Consider the following 18,776-nt stretch of genomic DNA (forward strand, 5'->3'; position numbering starts at 1 on the left):
TTAAGAACAATGTTGGGCCCTTGAAGAATGAATTGGGTGAAATTGTTATGGGCAACAGAGAAATGGCAGAAGAATTTATTAAGTACTTTAGATCTGTCTTCACTAAGGAAGACACAAGCAATCTCCCAGATGTATGGATGGGCCAAGGACATAGGGTAACAGAGGAAATGAAACAGATTGACATTAGGAAGGAAACGGTGATGAGTAGACTGATGGGACTGAAGGCTGACAAATCCCCAGGTCCAGATGGTCTGCATCCTAGGGTACTAAAGGAGGCGGCCCTGGAAATTGCAGATGCATTGGTAATCATTTTCCAATGTTCCTTAGAGTCAGGATCAGTTCCTGAGGATTGGAGAATGGCTAATGTTATCCCACTTTTTAAGAAAGGAGGGAGGGAGAAAACAGAGAACTATCGACCTGTCAACCTGACATCGGTGGTGGGGAAGATGCTAGAGTCCATTATTAAAGATGAAATAGTGGCATATCTAGATAGCAGTGATAGGATTGGGCCGAGCCAGCATGGATTTACCAAGGGTAAATCATGCTTGACTAATCTGTTCGAGTTTTTCAAGGATGTAACCAGGAAGTTAGACGGGGGAGATCCAGTGGATGTAGTAAACCTTGATTTTCAGAAGGCATTTGATAAGGTCCCACATAGGAGATTGGTGGGTAAAATCAAAGCTCATGGCATTGGGGGGGAAGACATTGACATGGATAGAAAACTGGTTGGCAGATAGAAAGCAAAGGGTAGCGGTGAATGGGTGTTTCTCGGAATGGCAGGTGGTGACTAGTGGGGTGCCACAGGGCTTGGTATTGGGACCACAGCTGTTTACGATTTACTTCAACGATTTAGATGAAGGCATTGAGAATAACATCAGCAAATTTGCTGATGATACTGAGCTGGGTGGCAGTGTGACATGTGATGAGGATGTTAGGAGAATTCGGGTGACTTGGATAGGCTGGGTGAGTGGGCAGATACTTGGCAGATGACGTTTAACGTGAATAAGTGTGAGGTTATCCACTTTGGGAGTAAGAACAGGAAGGCAGATTATTATCTGAATGGTGTAGAGTTAGGTAAGGGAGAAATACAAAGAGATCTAGGAGTCCTTGTTCATCAGTCACTGAAGGTGAATGAGCAAGTGCAGCAGGCAGTGAAGAAGGCTAATGGAATGTTGGCCTTTATTACAAAGGGAATTGAGTACAAGAGCAAGGAAATCCTCTTGCATTTGTACAGAGCCCTGGTGAGACCACATCTGGAGTATTGTGTACAGTTTTGGTCTCCAGGGTTAAGGAAGGACATCCTGGCTGTAGAGGAAGTGCAGTGTAGATTCACGAGGTTAATTCCTGGGATGTCTGGACTGTCTTACGCAGAAAGGTTAGAAAGACTGGGCTTGTACACGCTGGAATTATGGAGATTAAGAGGGGATCTGATTGAAACATATAAGATTATTAAGGGATTGGACAAGATAGAGGCAGGAAATATGTTCAGATGCTGGGAGAGTCCAGTACCAGAGGGCATGGTTTGAGAATAAGGGGTAGGTCATTTAGGACAGAGTTAAGGAAAAACTTCTTCTCCCAGAGAGTTGTGGGGGTCTGGAATGCACTGCCTCGGAAGGTAGTGGAGGCCAATTCTCTGGATGCTTTCAAGAAGGAGCTAGATAGGTATCTTATGGATAGGGGAATCAAGGGATATGAGGACAAGGCAGGAACCGGGTATTGATAGTAGATGATCAGCCATAATCTCAAAATGGCAGTGCAGGCTCGAAGGGCTGAATGGTCTACTTCTGCACCTATTGTCTATTGTCATTTATTACTAGCTCACTTAAATTCCCTCAGATCTTATTGATAATACCCATGTGAGTATTTACTGAGCCACTGCCAAACTATAATTCAATGCTGATCAAATAAATCATTAAGTTCTGACACTATTAAATCGTTGACGTTCATTTCTCATTGAACATACCATGATGACTCTCCTGTTGTCAACAAATTTGCAAGTTCTCCTTTATCAATATTTTCTCCTTCATTCTTGAAATATTTTTCAGCCTCCCATTATAATTGAGCTGAAAACGCTTTCAATCCTACATCAACCTGAAGAACCACTCATAACTAAGTTATGTATAGATTTACATAGGAAACTGGAATACTTTTCCACTTTGATGGGTTAATGTCTTACCAAGAGGCAGTTAAATATTTTCTTAAACCAAAAATACTCTGCTACACCATAATATCAAGCAATGTCAATTTATTAATGTTTGGTATTAAACAGACTTCATTTACAAATAACATTTTTCTTGGAATTCAAGTGTACCTTAAGCCATTAATGTGTTAAACAATAAATACTTTTGCAACTCAAGTACTACTGCATGTTTTCATGTCTCAAATTGTGCACCCTAGAACCCTTCAGTGAGCCTCATTTGGACCATAGCACGTAGGTGGGATTGATTATCCATGAAGATCTGTAAAGGGATACTGGCCAGCAGCATCAAGGGAGGCATGCCAGCTATTTTCACAGGGGAAATCATATTTTGTGTAGTTTATTGTCATTGTTTAAAGGAAATCCTGAATTCTAGAACTAGTCTGGTATGATGTATTAGTAAGGCATGGTAGATCCAGAAGTGGCAATGTGGAGTCCACAGACCCCTAAAGGTATTGGTCTATGGCATAAAAAAGGTTGGGAACCCTCCCCCTCCGAGTTACTGACATATAAAGATTTATATGTAGTTAAATAGTTTATTTTTTCTACTAAAACATTACTATATCATCATCAATTTGCTTTTGTTCCTGTTACACATTATGAATTATGAAATAGTACATAAACTTAAATAGACCATGATTATGCAAGATTAGATTGCGTAGGAAGATCTCTTTACTGAAAATACTCTATTAGAACTGGAAAAAAGAGAACACAAGGTAGTTTTAATTCACAGGGAATAAAAAATGGGTAGGACAGGCAGTATCTTTGATACCTAATGGAAATTTGAGCAACAGTAATTATGCCACACTAACAAGTCATCCATCTGTGATACTGGCTCAACCTATTCTTCATCATTAACTTAGTCTGATCTAGGGCATATTCTCTTTTTATTTTGCACCTTTTCACAATGTCTGTATCTCACTCCCTAACAGCCCTCATTTTGACTTATTCTATTTAACTGCCATCACTAACCCAATACCCAGATGACCTGTACAATCTAGCCCCACAGCAATCCTGTTCACTTTTATCAGACATTCCCCTTGACCTATCTGTCCTTCCCCACCTTCTCTGCAACTTAAAACTAACTTGCTTTCTCTCTTTCCCTGTTCTGATGGTGTTCAACTTGAAACAGTAACTTTCTCTTTCTACAGATGATTCCTGATCTGTTGAGTGAGTTTAGCATTTTGTTTTTATTTCAGATTTAAGCGTTTGTTTTCTTTTATTTTCACAGCTTTTTATTGAGTGCCCTCCTCTTCCAAACTACTCATAACAATTCTCCTTGCTGTCATAGCTTACTTCTGACTCGAGTTGCGCTTCATACTCAATGACACCCATGTTTGCAAAGCTATCTGTGCAGTTTAATCAGTTGTTCAAATTATAAAATCTAGGAATTCAAACAGCAATCAATAACTACAAATCAGCAAGTGATCCACAAGTAGAGATTGATTCCTTTAATTATGACTGACAAGGGGACCTTTTTTGCTGGGTAGTTGATCTATGTAATGAAATCAGCTCACTATAGGTGACACCAAATCCGCATATCCTAATTTTTTTTTGCTTTAACTACTACTTTAAAGGTATTTTTCTGACAACAATAATAATAATAAAAAGGACAAGAGGATACTTCAATGGATGAGTATGTACTTCCTGTCTGCTATTTTGGGGCTTAGCAGTCAGGGAAAGACTGGATAATGTAAGGTATTGGTGCAATTCTATGATAATGTCATCCAACAGTTGCAAAACTAAGGAAAATAATTCTGTACTTGATTACTTAAGGTCACTTAAGCTGATGAGAATAAATGTGATTGTAAATGAAATTTTGCTGGTAATTTTCTGGGTACAAAGTTGAGAAGAATTTCCTTACCTCGTCTTTCAAACGGACGAATGACACACTTGTAATCAACTCTCAGTCCAGGCTGCATTTGTGCTCCAGGATGATTGAATTCTAGCAAAAGGGCAGTGCCCTCAGTTAAAGGCACAGGTGTTGCTCCACAGAATTTTCCTCGATTAGCTGGAGGTGCTTGAGAAACATCATGAATCTTCAGGTAGGCAAAAGTGCAGTTGTCAGATCTCTGGAAGTTGTATGTTGTAATTTCAAAAACTACCTGATAGAGGAGTAGCAATGAAAGTAAGAATTTTCAGGATATTTCAAAAATAACTGTAAATGCAAAATGCTTGGAAGGAATTTAGACCTCTATTTAGTTAAGCAAGTATAGTTCTCTCTGTAGCAAGACACAAAGGAGCTGGAGGAACTCAATGGTTTCTCCCTGTAATTGACATTCACCTTCAGGAGTTGTGCCATGTTTTTCCCTTGACTTTATCTTTTTCATTGGACAAGATGATAAAATACCTATTCAGATGATCACTACTGTTGTTATTTGGTAGATGGTAAGAGGCATGGAGAAAAGGTCAATGTGATCAGCTTGTCCAATTTTAACCACACAGAAGACATCTGAAATAACCTCTTACAACCAAGTCCATCTCCTGGCCTTCATGTGTCGCTTAGCTACTAAGCTTGGCAGAACTGCTTCTACTGTCAGGAGCTAAGGCAGGTTACTGGTGCCTTAAAACCAGTTGCTCTGGGTCAGCCATGGTTGGAAGCTCATCTAGGAGTACTTTAACCTCAAACCTTTGATACCTTGCGGCTATATCCACTTACGGAGAAGGCTTTAGAAGTAAGCCCTGAGGAAAAGTCCAGAGCTACAGTACACAAGTCAATCCTACATTGAGTTCAACACTGACTGGCAACTCCTGCAACATCATTGGTACCAAACTGTATCAGTTTCTGCCATTCCTTTGGATTCATAAGCTGCATGGAGACAGGGTGCCTGTGCATAGGCAACAGCTTTCCCTCCATATCATATTTCCCTGGCTTGTGTATCAACTGCAGACAACTAGGACACAAGATCTGTGGTCAATCCTGACCAAAAGAGGCCAAGGTAGGTGTATCGGATTACCTAAATATGCGGTGGTAGGTTAAAGTGTAGAGAACCTTCCTCCTGTTTTAGACTCCTGCAACGTACAGTGTAATATGTTTATCTATCTTGAGATGCAGTAATTCAAATTAAGTCTACTATGCCAAGTTGTTAAGAGAGTTAATCACACTGATATAAACCAGGAACAATCAGGCATTAAAGGTATTATTCATCAACAGGCATTACAATAATAGAATTGCAGAAATTAGATTCTTTTCAAACAGTGAAACTTCTAATTCCAGCTACAAATCCTTTAATTATGTCTTCTGTCCCTATAGATAAAAGTTACCAGCACTAGGTAGACCCCTTTGATTTTCTGTATTTCATTATCAGTACCAGATTTTCTAAACTACATTATAACGTTCTAATGTATTTCATCCATACCTCATGTCCTTTATGTGCCTGAACTAACCAAAAACAGTTTGAGCTTTCGTTTGGATTTATGGATCCTCTGTGCTCAAATCTACCAATAATTTTGGATGGTGATGTAATTAACATTCTCCCACAATTAACTGTAAAATAAAGGGAAAAAATTCTGAAACTGTGATTCTCAAAATTATATAAGAACGTTCAAATTACTATAACAAGATATTACCAAATCGATACTTAGCACTGAATCCCTTAGAGTGTTTGTAATGGCCTGAGGAAAATGCAATTAATAATAGATGATGGGAAGAGATCACAGCTGGAGCTATTTTGCCACAAACTGGTCCTTTAAGAACTGGTGAATGAGTGGTAGATCCATCATAAATTTTTAAATTATCCCGATAGCAACCTAAAAATGGCTGGATATGAAAGAAGTCAAATTCCAAGACAATCTGCAATGAGAAATAAAAGTTCATATTTAAATCCTGAACTCTCTATGAAATATAACTGTAAATAATGATTAGTACATTATTAAAATAAAGCTTTCATACCACACAAATTTAATGCAGCATCTCTGAAAAGTGGAAGTGTGATTATTGCTAGAAAATTCTTAGTTTGGAAGCAACGTTTGAAGTCAAATTCTTATCAAAAAAATTATTAATATTTATGAAGCCTAAAGATGAAATTTGTATCCTTAGAGTTCCAAATTATTCTTCAGTTTGTATTTTGTGGCAGAAACCCAATCAAGTTTTGATACTTCCACTGGAATCTATAACTCAACATGAGAATATAAATGACTACCAAGAAATAGGTCTCAGTAGTATAGATGGCAGAACAAAATCATAATCTGACAAGATTTTATGGTCAAAAGCATTAATAATTTGAAACAGAAATCAACACCAAATTATGATTTTCCATACTACCAACATTATGCATGAGCGAAAATGCCAATTACAATGGAGCAGGAACTGAACCAGGATCTTGTGATGTTTTTCAGCAGGATGGAAAAATTAAACATAAATGCCCCAAGTGTGAACATACTGTATTTATCAACTGTTATGACATAAAAGAGTTATCCAAATTGTTTTCATTTCTTGTTCTTTCACCAAGGTTTATTATTTGCTTCTTCAGGACTCCTGTCAACTTAAACATACTTTTGTTATCATTAATCCTGCTCCATTGTCTGTAGTCTTATTTAACATGCCTCTAGGATATGCCTTAACAATGATAAGTAACTGCCAAGTGCACTTATTCAATTATCTCAGATCCTTGGGCAAAGCCAAGTTTTCCCAAGGATAGTATTTCTAGCTTTGTATATGTAAAATGAACTTCTTGTAACCCCACTCTCCATTCATTAAAACTTATGTGAGGATGCTAAGTATCAACCAAAATGGTGACCAGGGAAGAATGTTTATAACATTCTTTGATCAAAATAACACTGGGTTGGGTTGGGAAGCATTCATGTAATGATATTTTCTTTTTAACAACGCTGAAACCTGAACAAGTTTATTGTTATAAAATACATAAACTATGCTATGATTGTGTATCTGTTGTGTCAAGATTGGAAGAGATTCTTCATCCCAATTTGCTTCTTTATTCCTGTTATCTATTCTTGTTCCTCAGGGGGAAAAAAACCATTGAAAGAATAAAGTGGCCACTAAGAGTACGTGACTGACATTCTCCAAATCTGCCTTGAAAAGGTACTGCTCAGCCAGCTTCTTGAACTGATGCACTCCTCCTAGCAAAGGAACATATCATAGTTATTAGGTGAGGGCACCACAGTAGTTGAGAATAGGCCCTTCGACCCACACTGCTCAGCAATCCCCAAGTTAATAACCCTAACCTAATCAGGGACAATTTATAATAATCAATTAACCCACCCACTATATCTTTGGACTGCTGGAGGAACCCCGAGCATCCGGGGAAAACCCATGTAATGTTCCGCAGGGAGGAGTACACACTCCTTACAGAGGACACTGGAATTGAACTCTGAACTCCGATGCCCTAAACTACAATAGACAAATGTTAAACTACTGTGGTGCCCTCGCCTCACCTAACAACTCTATGATGCGAAGGACCTATTCCACACTCTATTGCTAAACTAATAAATAAAATAAATGTAAATAGTGATATTTCAAGCATAATTGGTGGATACAATTTGAACAATCTATGATACACAAACAAGACAATGCTGATAGCTACTGTACATCCAGATAAAGTCAAAGAAAGTGCAAAAGAGAGGATTGATCAACTGCAAGAAAATCGAATGTACGGTTGTCACAAATACGAAACACAGAAATGTAAACTGAAAGTGGGCAACAAAACAATCAAACACACATGGAAGTTCAATTACTTAGGGAGCACAATAAATCTGACAATTAACAGGATTGGGATTGCTAAATGCACGCTCAAGCTTTTAAGTAAGATACTAAAGAATAATATAATTTCTATGGGTATAAAACAGTGTTGTGGTGCTACGTTAATTCCACACTAATATATGGAAGCAAATATTAAGACAATATCAAAGAAAAATGAAGGAAAACTCAAAGCTGCAGAAATTGAGTTTTGAGAACAACAATGAAAATATCATGGAAGTTTATGAACTTCTAACTATCATTAGAAGTTGATCCTAAGCATCAATTAGGAAATGGCTGCTGGAATTTCTGGGACACGTACTGAGGAAAGAGAAGCTCAAACATCTTGCAGTGATGAGGAAAATTGATGGAAGAAACAATCATGGTTGATAATGCGTGACATTCATGAGTTACATCAAGAGATGGACAGGCAAAAGGCTTGAAGAGTTTATTAGAACTTCTCAGATTACAGACAGATAGAAGACAATGATTTCCCACATCATATGACACAGCACATAATGATGATGATGATGATGATCATATGACCCCCAAGATTACAATGAGTCACTTAGAGTGACAATATCACTCAATGTCAATGGTACATCAACATGCATTTTCATGTTGGAAATGCGTACAGTTTGGCATTTCTGTGGCATAGATGTTAACTACCTTATCAGCTAATGCCTGAAAGTTGTTTAAGTCTTGCTGCACAGGGATAGGCTGCTTCATTTTATGAGGAGTTGTAAATAAAATTGAACATTAAATTCAATGTTAAAACCTCTCTCCTGGCATTACAACAGAAGTAATGTCAATGTTAAAGCATCAAGGATAGCCTAGCCTTGGACAAAGTCCTGAAAAATTCATACAGTATTGTTCTGGGTCTGTGGCAGAGAATATAAGGGGAAGCAGATATTGAGGTGATTTGAGGAAGATTTTTTGCTTACTCATAGGGTGGTTGAAATCTGGTAAGCATTGCTCAAAGGGATGGTGGAGGCAGTTGCTCTTACAAGATTTAAGACATATTAAGAAGAGACAGAGAAGAGGAGGGAGCTAAGGTAAACCGGTAAGTTTCTTATTGCAGTCAGAATCAGATTTAATATCACCAGCACGTTATGAAATTTGTTAACTTTGCAGCAGTATAATGCAATACATAATATATAGAAAAACTGTAAATTACAGTAAGTATATATGTATATTAAACAGTTAAATAAATAGTGCAAGAATAGAAATAAAAAGTAGTGAGGTAGTGTTCATGGTTTCAATGTCCATTTAGAAATTAGATGGCAGGGGGAAGAAGCTGGTTCTTGAATCGAACAGACTGCTGTACCTCCTTCCTGTTGGTAACAATGAGAAGAGGGCATGTCCTGGTAGTAGGGGTCTGTAATGACAGATGCATGTTGAGGCATTACTCCTCGAAGATGGCTTGAATACTACAGAGGCTAGTACCCGTGATGGAGAAAAGGAATCCCCATTCTTTGAAGAACATCTCAAGAGTTCTACGAAAAGGTTGAAGGAGACAATTTTAGAAAACCTGGCATATTTATTTTTCAACTTTGTCCCCTCCTACATTTACATACAGAGTCCAGTGGTCATGGAGCATACTGATCTTGGACCTCCAGAAAGTGTCCATAGATGGGTGATTGATAAGTTTGTGGCCTAAGGTAGGAGGTAAGTTATACAGCTCTCGTTACATGCACATGCAGGTCAACTCTTTGAGTGATTATACAGAAAGTCTGAAGTTAATAATTCATCTCCTTCTAACTTAGGCCACAAACTTATCAATCACCCCTGCTGTGGACACTTTCTGGAGGTCCATGATCCATATGCTCCATGACCGCTGGACTAAGTGTGTAAATGTAGGAGAGGACTATGTTGAAAAATAAATGTGCTAGGTTTTCTAAAATTGACTCCTACCCTAGGCCACAAACTTATCAATCACCCCTCGTAGAATGGGAAGTCGAGATGCAGGCAGAACAACAGTTTGGCATGGAATAGATGGACCTAAGGGCATGTTTCTGTGCTATAAGCACCTGAAGTGCAATAGCATAGAATATAATGTTCCATGTAATGTGGTTAGCAAAGTGAACTGCCTATTTGAATCATGTGAGCTCCTGGCATTGATCTTAGATTGATAGTATGTGTCACTCAGAAAGAACTTTCTATTCTGAAGGAGAGATCAAAATGCCCAGAGATGTAGCTTATTACCACTGACTTTTTGGAAAAGTCTACAATGCCGCCAAACTCACACTCATGCTCAGTTTCATGATTTATACTACAAGAAAAGCAAAGCAGGTCCCTTTCTTTGAGTATAGAGCTGTAATGCAGTAGGCAGCGAACTAGAATTTATGGCATTGATCAGCTGTTGCCACTCATAATCACCTGGACATAAGAAAATTGCAGTAACTGTGACCTTCACCTCTGCAAGCAATGCAGGCTAGACAGAGTGCCTATAAAAAGCATTCAGCCCCTTCGAAGATTTTATGTTTTATTGTTTTACAACACTGAATCACAGTATATTTAATATGGCTTTTTACATACTGGTACCAATGACATGGGTAGGAGAAGGGAAGCAGTCCTGAAAAAAAGACTACAGGGAGTTAGGAAGGAAGTTGAGAATCAGGACCGCAAAGGTAGTAATCTCAGGATTACTGCCAGTGCCACATGACAGTGAGTACATGAATAGAATGAGGTGGATAAATGCATGGCTGAGAGGTTGGAGCAGGAGGCAGTGATTCAGATTTCTGGATCACTGGGACCTCTTTTGGGGCAGGTGTGACCTGTACAAAAAGGACGGGTCACACTCGAATCCCAGGGGACCAATATCCTGGTGGGAAGGTTTGCTCAGGCTACTGGGGAGAGTTTAAACTAGAATTGTTGGGGAGTGGGAACCGAACTGAAGACACTGGAGAAGAGGTGGTGGCTCACAAATAGAGAAAGCTTGGAGGCAGTGTGTGAGGGAGGATAGGCAGGTGATGCAGAAAGGACACACTCAGACGGATGGTTTGAGATGTGTCTATTTTAATGCAAGGAGTATTGTGAACAAAATGGATGAGCTTAGAGCATGGATCAGTACTTGGGAGCTATGATGTGGTGGCCACTACAGACTTGCATGGCTTAGGGACAGGAATAGTTACTTCAAGTGCCAGGTTTTAGATGTTTCTGAAAGGACAGAGAGGGAGGTAAAAGTGGAGGTGTGGCACTGTTGATCAGCGATAGTGTCACGTCCGCAGAAAAGGTGGGCACCGCGGAGGGATTGTCTACAGCGTCTCTGTGGGTGGAGGTTAGGAACAGGAAGGGGTCAATAAATTTACTGGGTGTTTTTAATAGGCCACCCAATAGTAACAGGGATATTGAGGAGCAGATAATGAAACAGATCCTGGAAAGGTGTAATAATAAGAGTTGTTGTGATGGGAGATTTTAATTTCCCAAATATCAGTTGGCATCTCCCTAGAGCAAGGGGTTTAGAAGGAGTGGAGTTTGTTATGAAGGTTTGTTGACACAATATGTAGATAAGCCTACAAGAAGAGAGACTGTACTTGATTTGGTATTGGGAAATGAACCTGGTCAAGGTGTCAGATCTCCCAGTGAAAGAGCATTTTGGAGATAGTGATCATAATTTTATATCCTTTACAATAGCATTGGAGAGAGATAGGAGATAGGAACAGACAAATTAGAAAAGCATTTAATTAGAGTAAGAGGAATTATGAGGCTATCAAACAGGAAATTGGAAGCTTAAATTGGGAACAGATGTTCTCTGGGAAAAATACGGAAGACATGTGGCAAATGTTCAGGGGATATTTGTGTGGAGTTCTGCGTTAGGAATGTTCCAATGAAACAGGGAAGTTATGGTAAGGTACAGAAACCGTGGTGTACAAACGCTGTAATAAATCTAGTCAAGAAGAAAAGCTTACAAAAGGTTCAGAGAGCTAGGTAATGTTGGAGATGTAGAAGATTATAAGGCTAACAGGAAGGAACTTCTTAAAAAAGAAATTAGGAGATCCAAAAGGGGCCATGAGAAGGCCTTGGTGGGCAGGATTAAGGAAAACCCCAAGGCATTCTACAAGTATATTGGAAGCAAGAGGATAAGACGTGAAAGAATAGGACCTATCAAGTGTGACAGTGGGAAAGTGTGCACGGAACAGGAGGAAATAACAGAGGTACTTAATGAATGCTTTACTTCAGTATTCACTATGAAAAAGGATCTTGGTGATTGTAGTGATGACTTGCAGCAGTCTGAAAATCTTGAGCATGTACATATTAAGAAAGGGGATGTACTGGAGCTTTTGGAATGCATCAAGTTGGATAAGTCACTACAACCGGATGAGATATACCCCAGGCTTCTATGGGAGGCGAGGGAGGTGATTGCTGAGCCTCTGGCAATGATCTTTGAATCATCAATGGGGACGGGAGAGGTTCCGGAGGATTGGAGGGTGGCAGATGTTGTTCCATTATTCAAGAAAGGGAATAGAGACAGCCCAGGAAATTATAGACCAGTGAGTCTTACTTCAGTGGTTGGTAAGTTGACGGAGAAAATCCTGAGAGGCACAGAATTTTTGAACATTTAGAGAGGTATAATATGATTACGAATAGTCAGCATGGCTTTGTCAAGGGCAGGTCATGCCTTACGAGCCTGATTGAATTTTTTGAGGATGTGACTAAACACATTGATGAAGGAAGAGCAGTAGATGTAGTGTACATGGATTTCAGCAAGGCATTTTATAAGGTACTCCATGCAAGGCTATTGAGAAAGTTAGGAGGCATGGGTCCAAGTGGACATTGCTTTGTGGATCCAGAACTGGCCTGCCCACAGAAGACAAAGAGTGGTTGTAGACGGGTCATATTCTGCATGGAGGTCGGTGACCAGTGGTGTGCCTCAGGAATCTGTTCTGGGACCCTTACTGTTTGTGATTTTTATAAATGACCTGGATGAGGAAGTGGAAGGGTGGATTAGTAAGTTGCTGATAACACAAAGGTTGGAGGTATTGTGGATAATGTGGAGGGCTGTCAGAAGTTACAGTGGGACTTTGATAGGATGCAAAACTGGGCTGAGAAGTGGTAGATGCAGTTCAATCCAGTTATGTGTGAAGTGGTGTGGTAAACCATGCATATTTGTCTAGACACGCCCCTCTGCTGACTGCTCCTGTGGCTCCTCCCACAGACCCCTGGATAAAGGTGATTGTGTCTCTGCTCCTCCCCCAGTCATCCAGCATGTGCTCCGTTTTACTGCTAATAAAAGCCTTACAGAATTTACTCTACTTCCAGTCTTTTGGAGTTATTGATAGTGTATCAAGTGGTTCAGTTTGGTAGGTCAAATATGATGGCAGAATATAGCATTAATGGTAAGACTCCTGACAGTATGGAGGATCAGAGGGATCTTTGAGTCCAAGTCCATAGGACACTCAAAGCAGCTGCGCAGGTTGACTCTGTGGTTAAGAAGGCATACAGACTTCCGGTGGCTGTAATGGAGTAGGTTGCAGTAGCTACGTGCTCCAAAATTATTCACTTACTTTGTTGTTTAAACCTATCTCGGTGAGAGCACTATGAGCACCACGAGTAGAAAACACTCTAAAAAAGAGACTACTTTAGAGACTTTGACTGAAATGTTTCAACAAATGTCAGAGAGACTCGAAAAATTGGATAAACTGGATGACTTGGAATCCAAGTTTGACTTGTTACAGAATTCCTTCGACCTGGTTAAATCTGAACTGAAAACGCTTAATCGGAAACTAGGAAGTATACAGCAGACTGTGAATGACCATGAAATTCGTATTAAGGTACACAAAAAATCTCTGCTGGTGTTGCAGAAGGATATCGAAGATTACAAGAAAATTTCTAAGGAACAACTTAAAAAATACAACGCGTTACTGAAGAAACTTACAGATTTGGAGACCAGGAACCGAAGGTGCAATATCAGAATTCTTGGGCTTCCTGAAAAACTGGAGGGTAACCAACCTATTGATTTTTGTGCTCAAATGCTGAAAGATTTATTCCCTGATATATTATTGGAACTACCAAAATTTGAGCGCATTCACCGAGTTACCCCGCCTAATTGGGATCCTGCCAAACCTCGCTCTATTATCATTCGCTTTTATGACTATCAGCTTAAAGAACAGATCCTTCGTGAATCAAGGAAGAAACGCATATTACAATTTTGTGATCAACAGTTTCGGATCATTCAAGATTATCCACTGGAAGTTCTAAGAGCTAGACAGGCTTTTAAAGAGGTCATGTCTGATCTTTTTGAGTTTGGCTGTCGCCTTTCTCTCAGAGATCCGTGTAAACTCAAGGTTTCTTGGTTTACGAAGCCTGAAGAAGCTAAGAAATTTTTACATAGTCTCCATACTTAAATTCAACCTTGAATATTTCTCTTTATGCTAAATGTTTTAATTTCAGCTGTTCAATCAAGTAATTGGCGCTTTGTTGATAACAAGGTCTCTTGGTTTACGAAGCCTTAAACATTTGTTTGATTAAGTAATTGGCGCCTTGCTATCTTTCAAACTATGCAAAATATGCAGGCAGACCGCATCCATTTTCTCTTTTGCTGTTTTCCGCCTTTATACGGGTCCTCTAATGTTACTTTTTAAACAATATGTTATATTCTTTCAGTGTTATGTTGATTTTTACCTTCCTTTTAGTAATTTGAATGTAAGTAATTATGTAGGGTGTACATGTAGTAATTACTGATGAATGAAACTATAGGGTGTTTTGCTTTACTTTAAATTCACTCAGATTTTTCCTATCTTTTGATTTTGATTATTTATATACCTTTCGGTCTTTTACTGTTTTTCAATAGTATACAACATTCTATATTTCTTATTGCTGGTTTTTGTTTTTTTCATTATTTTACCATTTTGTCATTTTGTTTTTTTCTCCCTTGAATGTCTTAAATTAGTCATGTAGGAAGCTATCTAAACCATTTCCCTTTCTAATTATTTTCTATTTGTTTCTTTACTTTTTTTTTTGCACCCGCAAGTCTATGTTGTTTTCCTTATTGGCTTCTACTAATATTTGATTTTATTGTCTTTCCTTTTTACCGAGACTAATACTTATATTTTCCCATGGTTTTTTTTCGTAAATAGCAAACTTATTTACTTTGATATTTTGTTTTTGTATACATATATATATATATTTACAATAGTTTATTCAGCACAGCTATACATATATATTTTCTGGAGCCACCGGAGTTCTGGGTTGGGAACATTAGAATTAGTCTTCAGCCTCCCTTGGCTGATTTCTCTCTTTGGGGAGAGGGAGGGGGAAATGGGTTCTTCCAGAAAGCTGATTGGATGTTTTTACTGTTTTATTTATTCGCTATCTACATGTCTGTGATTACCTTTTATACATTACTAAAGGAGACTTGATGGATTCTTTTATTAATATACTCAGTTTTAATGTGAAAAGTCTAAATAACCCTGTTAAACAAGATTTTCTCTTATATCCGGAAACTTAAAACTCGTATAATCTTTCTTCAAGAAACCTATATTTGTAAAGATGATATTTCACGTTCTTTCAAAGGATGGAAGGGTATACATTTTCACTCACCCTCTCAATCTAGATCGAGAGGCGTCTTCTATCCTGTTTGATCAGACTGTATCCTTTATTCAACATAATGTAATTTCTGATACAAATGGGCGCTTTGTTATTGTTTCGGGTAGTCTTGAGAATAAACTAATGGTATTTGCGAATGTATACGCTCCAAATACAGATGACTCCTTGTTCTTTGAACGTCTTTTCTCTTTTCTGCCTGATTTGAATCGGTATTCCTTAGTGATGGGTGGAGATTTTAATTTTTGGCTTGACCCTATATTAGACCGCTCTTCAAGTAAAACCCCTGTCACTAATAAATCAGTCCTACTTATTAAATCTTTTCTATTTCAATGTGGTATTCTCGACATGTGGCGTTTTTTGCACCCTCAAGAAAAGGAATATTCATATTTCTCTCAGGTTCATTATATGTACTCTCGGATTGACTACTTTTTTATAGATAGAAACTTGCTTCCACTGGTACGATCCTGTGATTATAAGGAGATTGCTTTGTCTGATCATGCACCTGTGCTTCTGGCTTTAAGATTACCTGTTTATTCTGTATCAAATAGAAGTTGGCATTTTAACTTATCATTGTTATCTGATAAAAATTTTCTAAAGTTTTTGGAAAACCATATTACTTTTTTCTTTAAAGAAAAATTTTTAAAGAAGATACTGCTGGTACTATAGTCTGAGATACTTTTAAAGCATATATTTGTGGAGAAATTATCTCTTACTCTAACTATATAAAGAAAAAAGCTGACAAAGAAAGGTCTGACCTAGCAGCAATATTAAAAGATCTTGATCAAAAGTATGCCCTATCTCCAGATCCAAGTATATATAATAAGTGGATTGAAATCCAATCCAAGTATAATCTTCTGCTGACTTACCCAATTGAACGACAGCTGTTGAAAAATAAAACTCAATTTTACATTCACGGGGATAGAACAGGTAGTTTATTAGCCAATCGCTTAAAATCTTTTACAGTTAATCGTCAAATCACGGAAATTTTTAAAGATAACGGTACTAAGATATCCGACCATTCTGAAATTAACAACGCATTTAAAGACTTTTACCTTAAGTTATATCAGTCTCTTCTCTAGATGATACCTATATGAATGCTTTTTTCAGTAATATCAACATTCCTACATTGTCTGCTGATAGTCTAACACAGTTAGATCAGCCTATTTCCAATGAAGAAGTGGCTGAGGCTATACGTGCTTTACATTCTGGTAAGACCCCAGGACCTGATGGCTTTCCTGGGGAGTTTTATAAAACTTTCACTACATTACATACACCTTATTTATCCTCTGTTTTATCAGAGTCTTTTAAATCAGGTAAACTCCCTCAATTTTTTTATGAAGCTTTTATTTCTCTTATTCTTAAAAAAAATTAAAATCCAGCTAAATGTTCTTCATACAGACCGATTTCTTTATTAAATGTTGATGCAAAAATTTTATCCAAAATCTTAGCTCGAAGACTTGAAAATATTTTACCATCTATTATATCACATGACCAGACAGGATTTATTAAAAATCATTACTCACATTTTAATATACGTCAGTTATTGAATGTGATATATTCACCATCCAAAAAAATAGCAGAGTCCTTAGATGCAGAAAAAGCCTTTGACAGGATTGAGTGGAATTATCTTTTTAAGACTTTAGGAAAGTTTAATTTTGGGCCTAATTTTATTCATTGGGTTAAATTAATTTACTTGTCTCCTACCGCTCAGGTTATTACTAACTCTCAAATTTCTAAGCCCTTTAAATTACAGCAGGGAACTAGACAAGGCTGCCCTCTTAGTCCTTTACTTTTTGCTCTAGCTATAGAACCCTTAGCAATAGTATTTCGAGAATCTTAAGGACATTTCTGGTATACTAAGGGAAGGTATGACTCATAAAATTTCATTATACACTGATGATATTTTACTTTTTATCTCTAACACTGAAACTTCTTTACCTTTGGTTCTTTCTTTAATTTCCCAGTTTAGTTTTTTTTTCAGGATATAAGCTGAATTTACATAAAAGTGAGCTATTTCCTTTAATGGCCTAATGTCATCAAATGCCAAATTTCCGTTCCAAGTTGTTACAAGTCAATTTACATATCTAGGTGTAACAATTACTAAAAACTTCAAGAATTTATTTAAAGAAAACTTAAACCCCTTATTGAATTATGTGAAAAAAAGACGCTTTCTAAACGGTCTCCTCTTTCTTTATCCCTAATTGGCCAAATTAATTCGATTAAAATGAAGATTCTTCCTAAATTTTTATATCTTTTTCAGGCTTTACCTATTTTTACTCCTAAGACCTACTTTGATTCTTTAGATTCAATTTTAACATCTTATATTTGGAATAATAAACAAGCTCGTTTAAGTAAAGTTTACCTACAAAGAAATAAAGAGATGGGTGGATTAGCCCTACCCAATTTTAGGTTTTACTATTGGGCTGCCAATATAAGGAATATTACTTTTTGGTCCTAATATATTTATCGTAAAGATTGCCCATTATGGGTCTCCTTAGAAGTTAATTCTGTAAAAAATTCCTCTATTGTCTCTCTTCTTGGATCACTCTTTTTCAGCAAATAAAACAACAGTTAACATAATTGTTAAGCAAACTTTAAGGATCTGGTCTCAATTTAGAAATTTTTTTGTTTTAGCGAATTTTTCATTATCATCTCCCATTCTCCTTAATTATTATTTTATCCCTTCCATGACTGACAAAGTCTTTAAGGATTGGGATGAACTAGGTATTAAGTGCTTTTGGGACCTGTTTATCTCAAGATCTCTTGCTTCATTTGACCAACTGTCAACTAAATTTGCACGGCCAAAAACACATTTTTACAGATACCTTCAAATTAGAGATTTCTTACGTTTCTAATTAACTACTTTTCCTATAGGTCCTGATAAAAATTTACTGGACGATCTTTTAAATTTAAAACCTTTTGTTAATGGTTCTATTACCGGTATCTATAACTTGTTGATTGATTCTAGACAAGACTTCTTAGATAAAATAAAAAAAGCTTGGGAGGATGACCTAAATTGTCAGATTTCTGATGAAAGATGGAATAAAATTCTTAAACAGGTTAATAAATCATCTTTCTGTGCTCGTCATTCTCTTCTACAATTTCAAGTGGTTCATAGAGCTTACATTTCTAAACAGAAGCTGTCCAGTTTTTATCCGAACGTTTCTCCACTTTGTAATAAATGGAACTCTGCTGATGCCTCTTTAATTCATGTTTTGGTTTTGCCCTAAAATTGAAAAGTTTTGGCGGGAAGTATTCCATACATTCTTACATTGTTTTAGGGTCCAATTTGACCCAAATCCCCTTACTGCCTTGTTTGGTATTATTGCAAATGAA

General features: G+C 37.5%; 1 protein-coding gene across 2 annotated transcripts in view; it reads right to left on the minus strand.

The window, feature by feature from the left end:
* LOC140729409 (embryonic protein UVS.2-like) overlaps positions 1 to 18,776 on the minus strand; it is a 97,830-nt gene that overhangs the window by 2,771 nt on the left and 76,283 nt on the right. For both annotated transcript variants that reach the window (XM_073049117.1, XM_073049118.1), the window contains 3 exons: positions 5,768 to 5,990; positions 5,557 to 5,684; positions 4,062 to 4,302 (listed from right to left, as the gene is read on the minus strand). In XM_073049117.1, coding sequence (XP_072905218.1) covers positions 4,062 to 4,302; positions 5,557 to 5,684; positions 5,768 to 5,990 — 592 coding nt within the window. The remainder of the gene's footprint in view (positions 1 to 4,061; positions 4,303 to 5,556; positions 5,685 to 5,767; positions 5,991 to 18,776) is intronic.

The sequence above is a fragment of the Hemitrygon akajei genome, chromosome 6 (genome assembly GCF_048418815.1).
Source record: "Hemitrygon akajei chromosome 6, sHemAka1.3, whole genome shotgun sequence".
Taxonomy (NCBI): Eukaryota; Metazoa; Chordata; class Chondrichthyes; order Myliobatiformes; family Dasyatidae; genus Hemitrygon; species Hemitrygon akajei.